This window comes from Seriola aureovittata, chromosome 21 (assembly GCF_021018895.1).
Source record: "Seriola aureovittata isolate HTS-2021-v1 ecotype China chromosome 21, ASM2101889v1, whole genome shotgun sequence".
NCBI classification, from domain to species: Eukaryota; Metazoa; Chordata; class Actinopteri; order Carangiformes; family Carangidae; genus Seriola; species Seriola aureovittata.
In genome coordinates this window covers 17,149,046-17,168,419 of record NC_079384.1, presented here as the reverse complement: position 1 = coordinate 17,168,419, position 19,374 = coordinate 17,149,046, and the positions used below count along the sequence as shown (strand labels likewise).

The following is a 19,374-nucleotide window of genomic DNA, read 5'->3' as shown; positions in this document are numbered from 1 at the left end:
TCAGCAAAGCCTCGCATTTGAGAAGTTAAAATCAGATCTACAGTGATTCATCCATTAACAAAATAGTTGCCAAATACATAAATGAGTTCAGCTCTAATTACATGAAAAAATTTAAAGCCCAAACAGATCCGGATGTTTACCACAAAGAAATCGTTTCAGTCCCACCCATAGATATGGTGACACACTCCAACACGTCCTAACCCAAGTCAGGATAGTAAGAAATACCGTTAGTGCATCTCAGATTAGACATCTAGACAGTCGGCGCTGCATTTTTCTTACAGCCTCATTTTTCCTCCTCTTCTTCTGCTGAATCTCTTTATTGTGGCTACCAATTAGCCGGTGAAGCTGCGGCAGTTCATCCATTTCACTTAAAGGTTCCTTGCCACTAATTTTGACGGTCAGTTCAAGTAGCGGAGGGGCCCATTAATTGGAATAATGAAGTCTTCAGGGAGTGATCGTAAATGACTTCAGAGTGCTGTTAATCCTTTAGAGAAACCGTCTCTTTATTTTTTATGTTAAGCTTTATTGTCCAACCTGATGCTGCAATATCTCATTTATCCAAGACTTAATAAACATCAAGCATTTTCACTCGGCTGTCGATTACTCTTATTTCCTGCACCTCTCTCTCTAGACCATTCAATTTGTTTTCATCCCTCTCTCGCTGCTCTTAAGGCCTCTTCTTTTCTTCAGCTTTAATTTTCCTGTCTGTTTTTTTTTCTTTCCACCTCAACCCTCCCTTCACTCTTTCTTCTTCATCCTTTCAATACACCACCTTCAAATCTTCATCTCTCTTTCCCCTCACCACGTCAACCATTTCCTCCACTCCCCTTTACTCTTCCCTCTTTCCTCTCTTTCTACACCATCCTCCTTTTCCTTTCTCCCTCCCATATGTCAGTGTTTTTCTCTCTCTGTTGCCTCTTCGTATCACACCTCTCAGGTCTCTGATTAGAGTTTTAAGTGCTGTTGCTTGTCTATACATCTCTTATCTTTCTCAGTCTTATGTCTCTGATTGTGTTTTACCTTTAGTCCACAAACTTCTCCCAGATAGCATCATTTAGTTATTAAACTCCCCCCCCCCAAGAGCTGAGACAAACTTCCAGCTATTAATTCCTTTAAATGCATTATATAAAACTTTTTCTTCATTTTCCTCTTCCTCGCTGTCTAGAAACTTCTTCTCCCCCTCCTCCTTCACCCTTCTCCCCCTTTCTCATTCCTCTTCTCTCACTCTCATTTCCTGTTCCCCTGCTATCCTCCCTCCTTTACTCCCTCCTTTATTCCTTCCTTCCTTCCTTCCTTCCTTCCATATCTTGCTCCACTCATGCTGAGCCACTTCAGGTCCGTATTTTCTGCTTGAAATAGAAGATCTACCTCTGCTCCACAATTTAGTGGCCGACGCCTCTTCCCATTCTTTCTCTTGCCAGATGGCAGACGGCTTTAATAACCAATGCAGCAAATAAATGGCCATGTCATTCTACATAAGTACTGACAACACACAGATTCAACCACAGACCTACAGACAGTGAAGTATTGCAAACATGTACATGAAAAGAGACACAATTTATTATTCATAGTGATATAATTTTAGGACATTTTGTTTTCCAAATTAATGAATCCAAGCAAATTATAACAACATGGGGTTTTTACTAATATGAGGAGCTGTTTCTCTAATGTAATACATAATAGTGGAACACAGTTATTTGCATTAAACATGAATGTGATTATTTTCTGTACATAATTTTGCATGCATTTGCAATTTATAAAGTACAATATTCTTTTTAATATCATTTATTCATTTATTTTAATTGTGGTTCAGCTTGTTGTGACAAAAGTTTTCTCAATAGATGAATAGAGTTGTTGCTGTTGGTTTGAATAAACAATACAGACAAACTATGCTGTGTAGGTTTACAATGAAAGGTCAGTATGGTAAATAATGGAGCTCCCCTTCCTCATGTGTCTTTACTCTACTGAGTACTGAGCAGGTAACATACAGTTTTAAATTTAAAGGATTTTTTACTTCCTCATATGTAAATCTCACAACCTCCCTGCTTCTGCAACTTAAATGAACCTCCAAAACTTTATTTTTACATAGGAATATTTGGCATTGATCACATGTAATGTGAATTAATACAGTGTAATCAAGAATTCTTAAGCCTAAAATATAGAAAATATAGAAACGCAATGATTATACATGAGGCACAAACATTTGTCAAAGCCAACTCTTTTGTATTCTTATCTGAAAGGGTCGATCTTCATATAGATAATTTAATATATACAAAGAAACATGATCCTTTTTTTATTTACTGTTCAACTGTGGTTTTATTTAAAAATAAACAAACATGTGCTTAGCTACACTGGCCCTGGCCAGTACTAATTGTTACTGCCATTTTGATATAGCAGTGATAATTATATTTACCTCTTATGCTGCAGTAATGGTGGTTATTTATTTATTTATATATGTTTTTCTTTGTTTTGGTGTTCATAATTTTATTGTTCTTATTATTGTTATGTTGTTATAGTTACCTCTTCTATTTATTTCTTTGTTCCGTTTTTTTTGAAAAGCAATAAAAAGGGAATTACAAAAAAATAAAACAACAACAAAGACAACAGTTCTCAGATGGAATATTGAGCCCCACCAGTGGTGCACACTTCTGTCTCTTCAGTCAGTATTTCAGCGCAATGATGAATACACGGCGAAACAGGAAACGGCAAAAAACAAAAAAGGGAAGAAGGGGAAAGGGAAAAAATTTGCAGGGTCAGCAAATGCAGGAACCTTTGGCCACAACGAGCAACAGCATTGTTCAGGAGGACAAATTACAGAAGGTCATGAGAGAAAATGCTCGCCTTAAAGATCAGCGTCTGCATTCCCAACACAAACAGCACCAGGCTAAGTGTAAATTAGCAGCTGCATGTAAGACCAACACAGAGCTAAAGATCAAGCTGGAAGAGGCACGTCATCACCTGCTCAAATCTAAAAATGAAGTGGTCAGTCTTGATATCAAAATGGACATGACTGAGCAGAGGCCACAGAACGCCAGCGTTTGTGCTTCAAGTCAGGGCACAAAGGCAACCCAGCCTGCGGAGCAGAGCAGGACCATACTCCAGACCGGGGCTGACAACTCTCAGGAGGCCGCCGGAGATCAGCTTGAGAAGGTGCGGGCTTTTGACGTACTGAAGAAAGAAGTTCTTCAGTCTGAAATCGCACAGCTCAAAGAACGACTCAGAGTTGCAGAGGTCCTGAGACTGAAGAATAACACAGTGGCCCTGGAGCTGAGGGCTGAGCTTCAAAAAAAGAACGTGGCTCTGGTGGAGGCACAATCCAAAGTTGGGCAGCTGGAGAAAGACCTACAGCAGGTGGCCTCCCACGTTGCTCAGATAGAGCAGTTAAAAAAGGTGAATGCCGAAGTCACAGCAGTCCGTAAGTCACTTGAAGAGAAGGTGAGGATTAACCTGGAGCAGCGGCAAGAGGTGATGGCTTCTCTGCAGAAGGAAATGGAGAGGCTCCAGGAGTCCCTCACGGAGAGACAGCAGGTGGAGCGAGAATGGGAGGCCGACATGGCCTCAAAGTTGGACGACCTGGAGAGCCGAGTGAAGGAGATGATGGACAAGACGCCCAAGAGGAGGAGAGGCTGGCTGGCCAGGCTGTTCAGATGCTCCAGATGAACTGTGACTGTTCAGTGGACGGGGGATCTTCTCTTCTCTTTTTTTCCTCTTGAATTGAGACAAAAAAAAAAAAGAAAAACATTTTTTAAATGAAGTAATTGCTGTTTTGTGTCATATCTGTAGAGAAGTGAAGTTGTATGGGTCCTGCCTACTTCCTGTTGTCCATGTGTACAGTATTTCACTGCTTAGCCTGGGCAGAAAGGCCCTTGAAGGAATAGTTAAAGCGATAGGGGAAAGAATAAGGAAAAATAAAGGGATAAAGGTCTTGATGTAGACTGAGCGTCGCTGAAGCAGGGTTGTGATTTGAAGGTTGGACTGGCTTTAAGGTTTTGGTAGAAGTGACTGAATAACACCTCCTCCCTGAAGCTGGGCGTCAGTCAGTCAGCTGTCAAGGATCCTACATGACAAGCCCTAACTGTGGGGTGTGGATGTGTGTTGTGTAGCTCTAATCAGTTTGCATCTAATCTAATCTCGCAGCTAATCAGTTGCATCTCCAGCAGCCATTACAGTATAACCCCTGTACCATCAAATTGTATCCACAGTAGTTTTTTTAGTTTCCTACAAGCATAATAGTTTTGTCCTCTGACCTTGATTTAAAAGCAGCATTAGAACACTCAGATTGGTTTGTAATTACTGGAGTGAGATGTTGATGTAAAACATTTTAATATGCTGGAAAACTGCGCTGTTGTAATGCGGTAATGTAGCAAACAACTACCAGTCGATGACCTGAGTTAATAACTCATGTTTTATTCATTGCAGATGCTCAAACACCCGACAATACAAGTCTGTTTACATGCCAATTAGCATTAATTAGCGTGCAAGCAGAGTACTCAGTACTCAATTTTTCTAGACAAATACTGATAATATCAGCCAATATTTGTTTATTTACATAAACACATAATTTCAATAAACATTTTGATAAGGTTCCCTTAAATTCTCTTATTAAAGACTACTAACTTTCAGGAAGCACACATGGTGAGTTTCAGACTCTTCTCCAGCTCACTGTGCTTTATATTTATGTATAATTCAGTCAGGAATAAAATATTAATAACAACTATAAACAACTCCACAAATCATAGAAGTATCTTGTAATGTATAAACTTTAATACACAGTTTATTTGTATAGCACATTTCATGGACATGGTGCTTCTTCACATGCATGAAAAACAAACGATAAATATAGCATCAAATATTGAACATGTAACACTTTTCATAATCCTAACCCTACAAAGAGGCAAGTCAAAGAAAATACAGTTATTTAAAGAGACATAAGAGACAGTCGGGGCTGATGTCAGTCAGATCATAGCTGGACTTCAGAGAATAGCAGTGGACAGAACTGCATCCTGAAGTCACCTCATGTTTCCTTGGGAGAACAAGTGGGAGCGATGCAGCAGCAGTGATGTCACTACTTCAAGTTTGTCACATCTGAAAAGACCCAGAAAGCTTCACTCACATACAGCACTAGCACATGTGTTATTCTCATTGTGTAACAGATTAGATCCTAAGCCTGACAGGCTGGCTCCGATTTAGGGTATTTTTTGCTACAAGCCTCTAAGTCACCAAATATCTCTTCACAGTTTGACCCAAAGAGCAAAATAATATTGACACGGAAACATCAGCGCACACATACACACACTTTCATCGCTCTAAACACTCCCAAATAGTACACAAACACTTGTTGTAGCCTTGCCCTTGTTCCCCAGCTGTCACATTTGCCCACTGCCCTTAGAAACCATCGCAGTGGATGGAGGATTAGGTAATGAGTCTTTTGCATAACAAGTCATCCAACTCTGTCACTCCAGTCCCCCTCACTGATGTCTTTGGACTCAGCATTACATCACAGCGTTGCCAGTTGGTCGGCTGTGAAATGATACAGGATGCCGTCTGTCGATGAACACTGGGATCTTTGGAGGACAGAGAGAGTCACTGCTGTCTCGGAATCACCTTATAATCTCCATTATCATCCAAGTTGATGAGTGAAAGTAGTTTCTCTATAGTGAAAAAGGTTCTTAAAACTACAGCTGCAGTGATTAGTCAATTAATAGATTATTAGTCACCAACTATTTCAAAAAGCAATTCATTGTTTAAGCCATTCCTCTAGAAAAAATGCCAAACATTTAATAGATGGAGCTTCTCATGTGAAAATTCCTTGTTTTTCATGGTTTCAAATTATAATATATTGAATGTTTTTGAGTTTTGGACTCTTTAATGGGCATTTAATAACAACACCTAGCCCTCAAGTATATTATGTTGAGCATTTTCCATATTTTCTGATGTTTTATAGAATAAATAAATGAGAAAAGAACAGAACTAAAGAAGCCTCTTGGATCAGAGGTAGTGTCTACAACCAAGTTCCGGTTGCCCTCTTGTCAACTTTTCTTGAATAATCAGCAGATTTATCAATGAGAAAAATAATAGTTAGTTGCAGCCTTATTTTATACACACTAATAAATATATAAATATACACATGGAAACATGGAAACATACAATATATATATAAATGCAATTCATGGTCATTAAACTGTCAACTGTTTGAAAATGCATTATTCTCTATCAGCGATATCCTTTCCCCCTCCAGTGGTGTGTTTCTCAGTCTCAAATCAACCCACTCAAATCTCAAGAGCCTTATTTTTGTTGACTTGCAGATCAGCACTGGAGGGAGTTTTAGTGCGACAGCAGCCTGAGCTGTCAGGACAAACTCGACTCTGGTGACCATCCATCAAGCTGAACATAAAGTTTAAATTCATCAGTTTATGATTGAATTTAGTCTCGGTTCTATGACTCTTCTAAGAGTTTTCAAAGGCCTTTAAAAAGCCATAAAGTTGATGGTTGAGAAAAGAAATTAAGGCCTTTTAAAACTTGCCTTTAAGGTTCCTTACTATAGCGCTGGAAAGACTTCAAGAGTGCGATTTGACCACTTACCCCCTGCGCTGGGTTGTGATAATTAATTCCTTTGTCCATGTACTAAATGATATAATTTCCATGGCACCATGCCAGGGGCTAAGTCCCACACTTACTTATTAAGATTTATACAGCACTATACAGTCTTCCGAGCTCCACTTTTTTTCCTTCTTCAGATATAATATGGCCTGAAGAAAGAGATGCATGTTTTTCCCTGACCAAAGAAATGAGTTTTAAACAAGCACACAGGGCACACACAAATGATTCAATTACAATAAATCTAAGAAATGAGTCTGAATCAAGAGTTATATGATTTCTTCCTCCCTTCATTTTGTATTGAACTAATAATGAAAAGCAATAAAACTTGAGTAAAATCGAGACGAATAGTCTACAGCCATGTTAGCAGCTGTGTGAGGCTGTGCTTGGCTGAGCGAAATGCTAACGTCAGAATCAGGTCAGAATACTACAATTCTAAAATTCACAATACTAACATGTTGACGTTTAGCAGATACAATGTTTCCTGTTCACCATCTCAGTTTAGCATCATAAATTAGCATGCTAAAATACGCTAATTAGCACAAAGATTAACTGAGGCTGAGGGGAACGACATTACATCAGACTGCGGTTATTTAAACCAAAATAGAAATTTTGACCTTATGATGGGTGTAGCAAATTAAGGCTCACCAAAGGTAATAGAATTCATCCTGGCAGGAACGCGATTCTCCGTATCGAATTTGCCAAGCCATCTAACAACAACACTGCTAGCATGGATGAAAAATACTTATTTGTTTGGCTGATCGTCATTCATATAACGACGAGGTTGATTCAAAATATATTGAGAGGCTGTTTAACAATTTTGCTGTGTGAAGGAAGTTGCTGTTTCTGTATATACAGTTCAGATATCCAGATCCTACTTGATGCTCCTTCCTGCATTAATCTAGATTTTAATTGACCATTTTACATTTTGTTTAGCTTTACACTTTTGCATTTTCTCATACGACCACTTTGTCCTTCCTCCAGGTACAAGATGATCTCTGAGTTTACGTGGCCAAACCATGACTTGCCATCAGACAAAGATGCAGTGAAGAGGCTCATGCAGGGCTGTGGATTTGACCATGACGTGGCTTACGGCAAAACCAAGGTCTTCATTCGCACACCACGTACCCTCTTCAGCCTGGAGGAGCAGAGAGTCGAAATGGTCCAAAGAATCGTCCTCTTCCTCCAGAAGGTGAGAGTCCGACTTCCTCAGGGTGTCTTAAGATCTCCGGTACCGATGTTCCGGCTTCAAATTGTAAATTACTGATGCAGTTTTGCTCTGATCCAATAGCAAATTAATAATTTTTGAAATGGCACATCTGTTGAGAAGGCCCCTGTTGTCAGTAATATAATAATTTCCCTGATTTTGCCTTGAATCTAGATCCAATCTAGATCCGAATTGGCAAATATCCTTTTTTTTTTAAGTAGCTGATGATTATGAAAGAGTCTCTATTCACAAACATCTGTCATTGTGAATACCACTGATTGCCAGTCATCAACAACTATTATCTGATTAGGGCCATGAAACAAGATCATGAGGGTGTTGTAGTGTCATGGCCCCAGTCGTGTTCTCATTGCAATTCACCAGCCCTTGTTCTGCATCTGAATAACCTCAGAGACTAGAAAAACTCTGACTATTCAAATTTTCATACAAGTTACACAAGCACTGGGGTATTTTTGTAGCTGCTATAATCTTGTATTATTAGCGTTATTCATTGTCTCTCTGGGAGACGGTCTCTGCCTCTTCTCATTCTCTGTCTGAGTTTTCACCCACACAGCTCTTGTAAAAGTTATGAGACGGGATGAGTGGATCTCAGATTTATAACTTGAGATATTTCAGAGATTTGGGCGGAAGCATAGATGCTTGTATCTAAATTGCAGATTTGTCCTTAAATCATCATTAGGCCAAATTAGTTTTCGGTTGGTCATTAATGCTGATTTAACCCTTTGTCCCTCTCTGGCGTCTGTGGGCTGTGAAAATAACAGGAATAAATAGCTGGGTAATGTTTTTTAATGCATTACATGGTAATGGAACTAGTGAGTTAGCTCTGCCTAGATAACCCATGCGGCCCATATGGATGTAGAGTTTGGCTTACATTCTTTTCCTACATATACACATAAGGAACATTTTGGGGTTCAGTGTCTTGTTCAAAGACACTTCAACATGTCAAGAAACATCCCAAGAGGAGCAAACACTTACTATTCACTTCATTGCATGGTTCAGTTGGGTATGCAACCATTTTACAGCTTTCCTGTGTCCTATAAAGGATAAAGGATTATTGATATGGGGATTTTCTTCTGTGTTTTCACTCTGTTGTCATTGTAAATTGATTATGTTTTTTTTATTTAAGTTTTTATTTTACAGACTAAACAGTTAATCAAAACAAGAATCAACAAGATAAAAGAAAATAACAATAATTAATTCAGCCCTAATATGAATCATACTGGAAGTTGTATTTATCTTGTTGCCCGGTGACCAGTATATCAGTTTTTCCTTCAGCTGGATATGTTTTAAATGGGCCGCTGAACATTGATCACTGTGTATCTGCCTCTGTATTCAGCCGTTGGTAAGCCCATCACACATTGGATGACACCTTCAGGCGAGGATGCCAGTATCTTGGTGCAATTATGTTGCATTCGCTGACATGTGTCGGGAGCAACGTGCAGAGCAAAACTTTATGACTTTGATAGATGGAGAGATCGGTTTATAAAACGCTGTGTGCCGCTCTCGCTGGCTGTCAAATTAAGGACACGCTATGCAAATCGCCTGGATGCTTCGAGGCAGCAACAATGTCAGTCTGTCAACACTGTGTTGGTGCGTTTGTGTAGAGAGAGTGTGCACATCTTCAAGGCACGTGAAGCCCTAGATCCTACACCTGGGAGCCATGTGATCAACACATATACATTTTCCCCAAACTGTTACTACATTAGAGTCATGTGGGCAGATTCCTCCACACCACGTTTCATGTCCTTCTCGAGGGGTATCTCCAAGCCCTCGGACATGAAAGGGTTTTTTTCCAGCCAAATTGACTTCTGTAGCTGATTGATTGGTTGACCTTTGTATTGATCTGCATGACCCTTTGCGGGCTCTTCCTACAGACACGCCAGACGGGTGTTCCTTCCACCTTTCCCTCAGGAGAATCCTATCTGGTATCTCCCAGGATAAGCAGGCTTTGATAATGAAGGGGAAGCCCAGAGGTGCAGCAGCTTTTCCACCAAAACAAACATAACAGCCCTGGCGCAGGTGTCGGAGCAGGCATATCTAATCTTGCCCTCTGTCAGTGTTAAGTCCAGGTAATGCAGTATGCGCTTCTCACACATAGGCACGTGCACGCTACATGCGCTCACGGACACACAAAATCAAATAGTGGTGTAGCAGCAGAATTGACTCCTGTATCTATCCTGCTGTTACTCGAACAAACATCCCAGCCTGAGTCTGATCTGCTGTGCCAAGCAATCCCCTTATCAGCACCTGGCACACCACACTGCCTTATGCCAGTCGGGACCACGGTGCCAGGACTGTCAGTGTACAGACACACTCCTTGTCCCTCCGTCTGCCTCATGGATTTATAATAATACCACTTAGTTTGCCCCATCAAACGACTAAAATAACACAATCTGTGAACTAACGGGACGGGGTGAGTGGTGCCTCATGGTGCCACTGCTTGTCCAAATTGGGAGAACATTGTGTTTTTTTTTTGTGGCTTATTTTACCCCTTTAAAATTACCATAACCTATCCTCCTTTGAGGAGGGGGTGTAGCTGGGGAAAAGGGATGTGGATTGGAGGAGGGGCTCCTACGCAGCTCCATTTAATCCTGCCGTTCTCTCTCCATCCTTCAATCATTTCTCCACGTCCTCACACTCACCTCATCTCTCTGGTCTCGTTGTGCCACATCCACTCAATCCACCCGGCCTCAAATTTATCACAATTAGGTCTGGGTGCATTACCAGTGATTGCTATACGTATTCCTGTGTGCAACCGTGCATCAACAACACTGAAATTTCCACCTCAGACAGACCACTTCAATCATCACCACTTTAAGAAAATGGAAACTGGAGGAATAGCCCAAAAAAAGCACATAGTCCAACATAAATACAGATGCTATAAATTATACATAGACCACCCCCCACACACCTTCCCTCTGTGTTAAAATGAATATTTCATAAATTCAAGCTCAGCCATCCACATCAGAGTAACTGTCGCCGCTTGTCAGAGGAGCAACAATGACGAGAAGAGAGACTCCCCCCTGTGTATTTTGAGCCGCAGCCTTAATTGCTTTCCTAAGCTTTACCTAGTCTCCATGTAGCAGTAGGTTTATCAGACGTGGCGAGTGATATGTCAGGTAGTAAGCTTTCACAGCACAGCCACGGGGGGCTTGATTGGGCAGGAGCTAAATGAATATGTCTATAAAGGATAAAGAGCCACATTTTATTATTTTGTATTGTTTCCTGGCGGCTGACTTATGTCTTGAGGCAATAAATTGTTCAGTAATAACTAAAGTATTGTTGTGGGAGAAACTGACTTACATGAGCTCAGCACAGCTCTCCTGTGAATAGCAGGCTACTACTTAGCGCAGAGCTAGCATTGCTCCTCCTCTGCTCAGCTGTCCAGAACTGATCTGTCTGCTGCCAGACCTCAGCAGAAACATGATCTCTAATCTTCTGATCCTGCCTGAACCTGCAAAGTGTTGTAGTTATCATCCAGAGCTATCGCCTCAACAAAAACTTCAGTGTATGAGGGAGAATGCTGCCGCAGATCAAAGGAGGGTGGTTTAATTTTTTGTGTTTTTTTTTTTTAACAACCATACTCCTGGATTTTGAAGATAGAGAAGGTTGTGATGAGGAAACTGATATTTCTTGCCTTTTTCTTTTGTTATATCGTGTTACCATTGATCCTGACTTCAGATTATAGTGTAGTGTAGGACCTGACTGTTAATTTGCTTAATTTGCAAACTCCCCGTATTTTTTGCATTTAGTACTTATTTTCCTGATTTTACAGCATGTTATTGATTTTTTTTCAAGGCTATAAAATGGACAGACTTTGTGCTTTCGTCCAGTGCTGTAGCCTAAAAATAGCCCACAGTAACACAATACCTTTGGAGAGTATGAAATCTCTAAAAGACCGTAACCATGGGACTTTCTCCATGGCAACTTACATTTGGCTCAAAGCCAGACATAACAGATTTTTTTTTTTTTCCCGATTTTGCCTCTCCTTGTCCGTCTCCACATCCTCACAACAAAAAAAGTATTTTATTCCAACAGCATTTTATTTTCTAAAATAACAGTGGCAATAGAAAGGGGAGCATCCTGGTGGCTTTTGGGTTCAGGATCCTGCTGACGATGTAACTGAAACATCCCTGATTATCAATTAACACTGACCAACAGTCCAAAACACAAATATTCAGCTATTATATATTCAGATATTCAGTTTTGTAATTTATAAGTTGAAGAAATCCAACATATATTTACATTTTAGGAGCTTGGATTTTAAGAAACTCCAAACATCATTTTTATTGTATAAAAACTCCACAGGACACCATAAGATTGACTGTTTCAGCTCTTGTCAGTTCTTACTGTAGATATAAGTAATTAAGTAAAGGAGGATACACATTGAAAACATTGACAAAATCACATAATTGTACCTGCATAGCACTAAAGATAATCTGTAAACCAGCTGTGCGGATATTTAGAGAAACATACATGTATATACACTGTTTTTTGTTGGATGGTAGTATGCTGTATTCATGATTCACTCCTTCACATAGAGTTGATTTTATTGTGTGTCCTTGAGACATGTTTGACTAATGTGTGTTATTTTAAGCCCACACTGCTGACCATTGGCAATATTCTTCCAATCTATTTTGCCAGGTCCCATGTAATTGATGGATGGGCGATCCAGAGCCATTCAATTTAATCCTCTCTCCTGTCCCTTCCACTGAGACCGTTCGGTTCAAGATCAGTTTGAACAGTTTGTTTCACGTCATTAGCGTGCATTTGCCCCGAGCAAAAAATTTTAAATGATACAACATAGGGAGTCATGAGTGAAGGAATGTAGCATCGGCATCAGCATGGTGATGTTGATGTTACTGGAGGGTGCGTGCCACTCACCCGAGCCCTTTATTGATTTATGATAATGACCGATGGTCAGAGCTTCAGCCCAATGTCTCCCTGTGACAGCCTGTGGTCGGAGCACGTTGCAGCCTCACTAAATTGTGTCACACACTCTTGGTTCCACCCACCCCCCCCACCCCACCCCACCCCACCCCACCCCCCACCACCCCCCGCCCGCTGTGTATATCGAGCATGTCACTGGAAAACCAGCTCAATATCCCCAGAGGACGTGGAAACTCAGGCGTTCAGCAGTGGATTGCAGTCAACTGTGGCAATGGTGCTGGCCGGCCTATCTGTCTTTCCATGTCAGAATTTGGTCGTGGTTTTTGGACCTTTTACATTGCCAACACTGCAGCTCAGTTAATGGCTTTTTATCAGACCTACAGTCCCACTACTTTTAGATTAAAGACATTCAGTAGTAAGTAATGGCTCCTGTGCTCCGTATCTCAACTGAAAGCCTCCAGCTCTCACTAGTTGCCCTGGCACGTGTGATTTGTGAATGCTTTTTTTTTACCCAGTATGCATTTCAAAGCAGCCAGCCCCCTCGAATAAAACCCCAGCAATCTGTCCTGCTTTGTTGCAACGAAAGATCCCCAATCTGGCTTTGATGAGCTCGTAAATCCAGGGCCCCGGAGCGTGGTGAGGGCAGACTCGATGATGGTACAGTCTCTAAAAGGATGATCAGATGGCTTTATTGGCCAGAAGAGTAAGGGGGCAGACCGTCAGGGGCCTTGTTATTGGCGTGATTTATCCACAATCCCCCGAGTGTCATCTTCATCAGCTCGACCACCGTCAGCGCAGCCAGACTGCGTTGCTGTTTGAGAAGCAAGAAAATGTGTTTATTGTGTGTGTTTGTGGCTGTGTGGAAGGCTGGATGGCCCCGTCATAATTCTAACCTCTCGCCACTTTCCACCTGTCACACACCTTAATGAGGCTCCAAAGACAGAGGAGACAGTTTATGTCTGCTGTTCGCTGCTGATTCATTGTTGCTTTATGGTCTACACCCACCCACCCCCCATCATATACAACGTAATCAGTGATTTGTAGCTTAGATAAACACAGTTGTTGATCTGGCATAGGCCCGTGCACCATGTGGATGTTAGGCAGGCACCATCTTAACAGATTTGGCCGCTTCTTGCTTTCATTCTTAGTGTATCTTATGAGCACATATGGGGTGACACAGTGTGTCTGTGTGTGTGTCTGTGACTGTGTGTGAGGAGGTTTTCACAGATAAGATCTCTGTGAAAGAAAAGATTTAATTCCCTAACAACAAAGGTACAGCAGCCATATTCCTATCACCTGATACAATTACCACATCAGTAATTGAGAAAAACAACCTTTGAAAATAGAGAAACAATACATGTGAAAATCCACAGACACAAATGAGTGGGAGAATTGGAGAAAAGAAATGGAAAGAAATAGAGGGAGGCCGATAATCAGTCCAAATCCCATAAGCGAAAAAGAAATGCTTTCAGAAGCTTAAAGAAAAATAAACAGAAATTAGTTTTTAAGGAAGTAAATGGTCTAATTAAGAAAGAAATTTTCAGAGTACCAAACAAAGCAGAAAATTGCCTTTGTGAACACAAGGGATTTTCTGGATTTGTCTAAACTTTTGTGGCTTTTAGCCTGGGGAGAATTATTCAGATTCAAGCCAGATACAACAAGCACTTATTATTTTGATTATATGTCATGTAAAGCTGGATTTATTATTGTGCACTAATGGAGAAAAAGTGGAACCTCTGCAAAATAGCTGCGGTAGCTAAGTGAAATGCACCTCTTCAGACATGTCGGGTAAGCAGATCAACAACTGAAGTACTGATACCACTGATACTAAGTATTGTTTTGAGTAGCAATACTAAAAATGCTACTCAAAAGTTAGATGTTAGTTTCACGTTAGATCACATTCTGGGCCAATGAAAAGTCTTCCCTGCTGCTGCTGTGTGCTTGTTTGCAGAGTTCGCACCAGAAACATTTTTTTTATTCAACATTCACAACTGTCTTGTTTTTTAAAATGTAAGAATGAGAATCCTTAAAAGAAAAGCAAATAATTTGATAATGAAAATGATAAATCGTGACATATTGCTCTTCCCTCCATGACTGTGTATTAGAGGTCTTCATGGGTCCAAAATGTTGAACTTGATCCACAGTGGAATCATGGAAAACCAGCAAGTACCCATGAGCTTTAATTCATTTTCAAAAAGGCACCCACAGAGCACAGACTGTAAAGTAAACAAATCCACTCAAATATTAGTATATTAGTGTATACCTGTAATACCTACATAATTTTACATAATTTTTACTTTTTAAGGTTTAAATTCCTTCTTTGGAAAATGCACTCACACTATGGCATTTACTCTACGGCTATTTTTACAATAATGTTTGATCCAATTCCTGCTCTCAAAACTATGCATAATTTACCATAACACTGTGAATACAGTCTGAATTTAAATAAAAGTAACTTAACCTTGTTCACGGTGACAACTAAATCTGCTGCAGTCGGACCAGTAGGTGAAACCCATTCATTCCTCCCACCGCCGTCACCCTGAGCATGTGGGAGAGTCATCACAGGGGTCTATTAGCGATGAATATGTAGCTGCTCTTCTTTTTCTCACTCTCATCCATAATGTATTAGAGACAGCGCAGTGTGGAGGAAACGGAGGACAAGGTCGTCAACTGCCATTTTTGGCAGAGAGGCATCACACTACAGCATTAGAAGCTATTTTAGTCTGTGAATAGATGGATTGTTATTGGTAAAGCGCGACAAAACGCAACAGGTGATTTAACATGGCGTGTCAGCTTTTCAAAGATCTTTAAATTTAACATGTTTAAATGGTTTTCACAAGCTTTGCAGACTCTTTTGGTCTGGTGAAAGTTAGACATTATATTGAACTAAAAGGCTATGAATGAGAGATTTGATGCACAGAAACCAGGCCAGTAGCTTTTAGCCTATGTCAGTTGATATCCTGGGGACAGATTTCTCCCCCTTTTTTTAGGCTGATAGGGCTGATCTCAGCTTACTGGACATAACACGCGATTACATAAACGTCGGGGTTTTAAAAATCGAAATTAAACCTCCCTTTTCTGAGAAAGACAGCGTGACCAGACCGGCCTGGTGATTAGATGGCTGGCTGGCCCTCTTTCATTGATCTCTGAGTGTGATTCAGCTTCTTCTTCAGTTCAGCAGTAATACTAGGGATAAGTCCATGCTTTGAACTAGATCATTCAGTCATGGCTCTCCAGTAGAGGATGCTCCACGTCACATTCCTTCAGTTAAAAAGTGACATTTTACATTAGAAAGTAAAAAACATAAACACATATATTTGCAGCTGGTCTGGTTTCGTTTTGTGTATGTGTGTGTGGGATGTGAATTAACCTTCCATATTCCACTGGAGCATGACTTATCCTCTTTTCTGCCAATTACTACACCGACAGTCTCATCAGGTGAAAACCACCTCCTCCACAGTTTTAATATGCAAATGTAAGAAATCCTTTTCTTTGCCGTCGGCCTCCCCCACACTTTGAGAGATTAAATATTCATGATCTCCATGATTACTGTGCATTACGGTGCGACGATATCCAGGAGCGAGCCTCAAGTGCAGTGTGCAGGACTTTACTAGTGCTTTTTAATTTGTGACTGTTGGGATTGTATCACTGCACGCACTCTGATAATGATTATTTACCATTATTTAGGTACAGTGCAGTCAAATAAATGCGTAAATAATTGAGAGGGTGTGTGTCTGAGTGTGTAAGAGGGAGTATACAGTAAAAGGGGAGCATATGGTGGTGATTTTAGTGAGGGTGGGTGAAGAGTTATGGTTCCCCAGGGTCCCACTTACATCTATTATTCATGTTTCAAAGGGTTGGATAGCCATTCAGCCTATGTTTGGTTACAGGCTCAGGGGTTCTTATTTTAGACCCTATTTTGTCAGAATCCTCACTGTGCAAACATAACAAGCACTCATGTGTAACAAGTAAATATGTAAAGTGAATTCTAATAAAGATAAATGAGAAAACGATTGTGAATTGAAATAAAAATGGCTGCCTTACATCCTGATATACACATTAATATATGAGCTACTGCAGCAATATTCTGCTGTATTTATACCATAGCTATACTCTTCCTCATGATTCAGACTTTAATGGGTTGTTCCTCTTTACGGTCAGATTTTTACCACCAGTGCATAAAAGCCTAAAAATAGCCTGGGGAGTGGTGGATATTCTAATAAATAAATCAGATCTAGATACAGCAGTTTTAAATGTCCCTTAATCCCTCCTGCATTAGTGAAGTTCCTCATCTGCTTAAAGGGCCACTCCACAGTGAGTGAGTTTTACACAGAAACGTGAGTTTATGAGTGGAGGTCTTCATGAGTCCTCTCATAGGCAAAGAGTACTATGAAGGCAACTATGAAGTTTCAGGAAAAATTGAATGTATCGATGCTCAGTTACTGGTGGAGCGTCATGGCTGTTGCTAGTGTTGGTTTCAATCTATTTTGGATCAGATCTAATTATTATTTAGTCTATTTTAGTCTTATTGTGACGGTTTTGTTTTATTAAATGACGCATGTTGAGTTCAGGTAGATTTTTCACATCTTTTTCTTATCCAACTTTTATTTATATAAATGATGATGACATAATGTTGTGATCAACATCTTGTGCTTGGAGACTTTTAATTTTTAACTTGTGTTTCATGCAATTGCATCATGGGAAATGTAAGATTTTGCCCATTTCTTTTTAAAGTCTTTCTTGTGAGTCCCCCAAGAGTACCGCTATATTTAAGTGAAGTAGAGTATGTGGGTAGAGTATTGTTATGAAAGACACTTAAATTAAACTGCTCCAATTTGATCGGATTACAAGAAAGTAAATGTTGCTTCACAAATACAAAACAATGTGGTGCTGTAGACGACTAGACTCCTCCCTCACCCATGTTTTTGTCTGAAGGTAGGAGGGTTCACATGAAATGAATAAGTTAGACGTCATCCAAATTCTTTGGAAATTGGACGAAAAGCTAAGAACTTATTAGTCATAAAAACTATATTATGTAAAAACTATTTTACACAAAGAGGAGCATTTTGATGTAAAAATATTTCTATATGATAGAAAAGTACAAAGCGTGTAAAAGTCATCTTGTGTTCTGCAGGTGTGGAGGGGCACCATTGCCAGAATGCGTTACCGACGGATGCGAGCTGCCCTCGTCATCCTTCAGGCCTACCGCCGCTACAAGGTCAAGTCCTACATCCGTGAGGTCAACCGTCGCTTCAAAAATGTGAGGTCCATGAAGGACTACGGCAGACACGTGAAGTGGCCGACACCCCCCAAAGTCCTGCGCAAGTTTGAAGAGGCACTCAGGAGCATCTACAACAGGTACTCAGACAAGATAACACATTCTCTGTATCAGTGCTTATCATTAACTTCTGTGCTGTGTTTCTGAATAATATAATGATATATAATATATATTATATTATATAATAATATAATGAATTTCCCCCAGGGGATAAATAAAGTATCAATCTCTCTATCTATCTATTATAGAGAAGTCTTATGTATCATGCATTTTCTATTATGTTGTTCAAAATAGAGACAACGGAATAATCTTTTTAAACTAAAATGTTTCTAAATTACTGTGTTTTAAACAAATACCTTTCCTATTTTGGCTGAACTAAAAGTGGATCTGACCCCGGGCACAGGAGGCAACACATGGGCTCATGTGTTATTTTATATCCAGATGAGTCCATTTGAAGCAGCTTACACACGTTTCCTTCTGCCTTGGGCTCACACTGGGCATTGATTTTTCTTCCTCCATCAAAGCCTCATCACAGCCTTTCATCCCAACGTCTGTTTGTTTGTTGTTTTCTCTATTTGAAACTGGGCACAGTTAGAAAATAGCCTTCTTAGTTAATGATGTTGACTGTGAGGATGTGTGAGTGAAAGGCCAATAAGCACAGCACAGCTGGTGTCTACTGTAGTCCTGCTGTACCAACCCCACTGGACCAACTGTTGTGTAGTATCTTTGATGGAGAAAGACATTTTCCCTCCACTCTTAGTTCATTCTTTGTGTGTGTCTGGATGTGTTTACCCTCCAGGTGGTGGGCATGGACCCTGATCAAAGGCCTTTCTCCAGAGGAGACCCTGCAGGTGAGGGCCAAAGTGGCCTGCCTGGAGGCCCTCAAGGGCCAGAGGGCTGACTTGGGCCTACAAAGAGCCTGGGAAGGAAACTATCTGGTGAGTAGGTGGGATAGTGTATAACATAGTAATAATTGATGCCTGTCAAGTACTATTGACTCAAGCACACAAACAATACAGCATGAACATATAAGAAGCCTAATTAAAGCTGTTATAATTTGGTACTTTATAACAAAAGACTTAAAAAATGTAGCACTGGTATACTCACAAGTCAACTTCAGGCTTCAGGTGCAGGAGGTAGACACTGGTGGACAGAGCAAGATGAAAATGGCACATTTGTTTCTCCAATAACTACAATTAATGACTGTGCAGTGAGAACACTTATATATTCTGGACTGGACTGTGGCTTATTGGCTGGTTAAGCAAGAGTTAGACATCAGTATTGTGACTGTTCTCTGTTTAATTAAGTGGGATTCAATTTATTCATTGAAAACTGTGTTGGCAGTAATTTCTTGTTCGTTACGCAATCATAATTTTAGTACATA

General features: G+C 40.3%; 1 protein-coding gene across 1 annotated transcript in view; it reads left to right on the top strand.

Annotated features, from left to right (window-relative positions):
• Window positions 1-19,374, top strand: part of myo1d (myosin 1D) — a 105,439-nt gene that overhangs the window by 47,533 nt on the left and 38,532 nt on the right. The window contains exons 16-18 of the mRNA XM_056365819.1: window positions 7,582-7,789; window positions 17,847-18,070; window positions 18,790-18,928. Of these exons, the coding sequence (XP_056221794.1) occupies window positions 7,582-7,789; window positions 17,847-18,070; window positions 18,790-18,928 (571 nt within the window). The remainder of the gene's footprint in view (window positions 1-7,581; window positions 7,790-17,846; window positions 18,071-18,789; window positions 18,929-19,374) is intronic.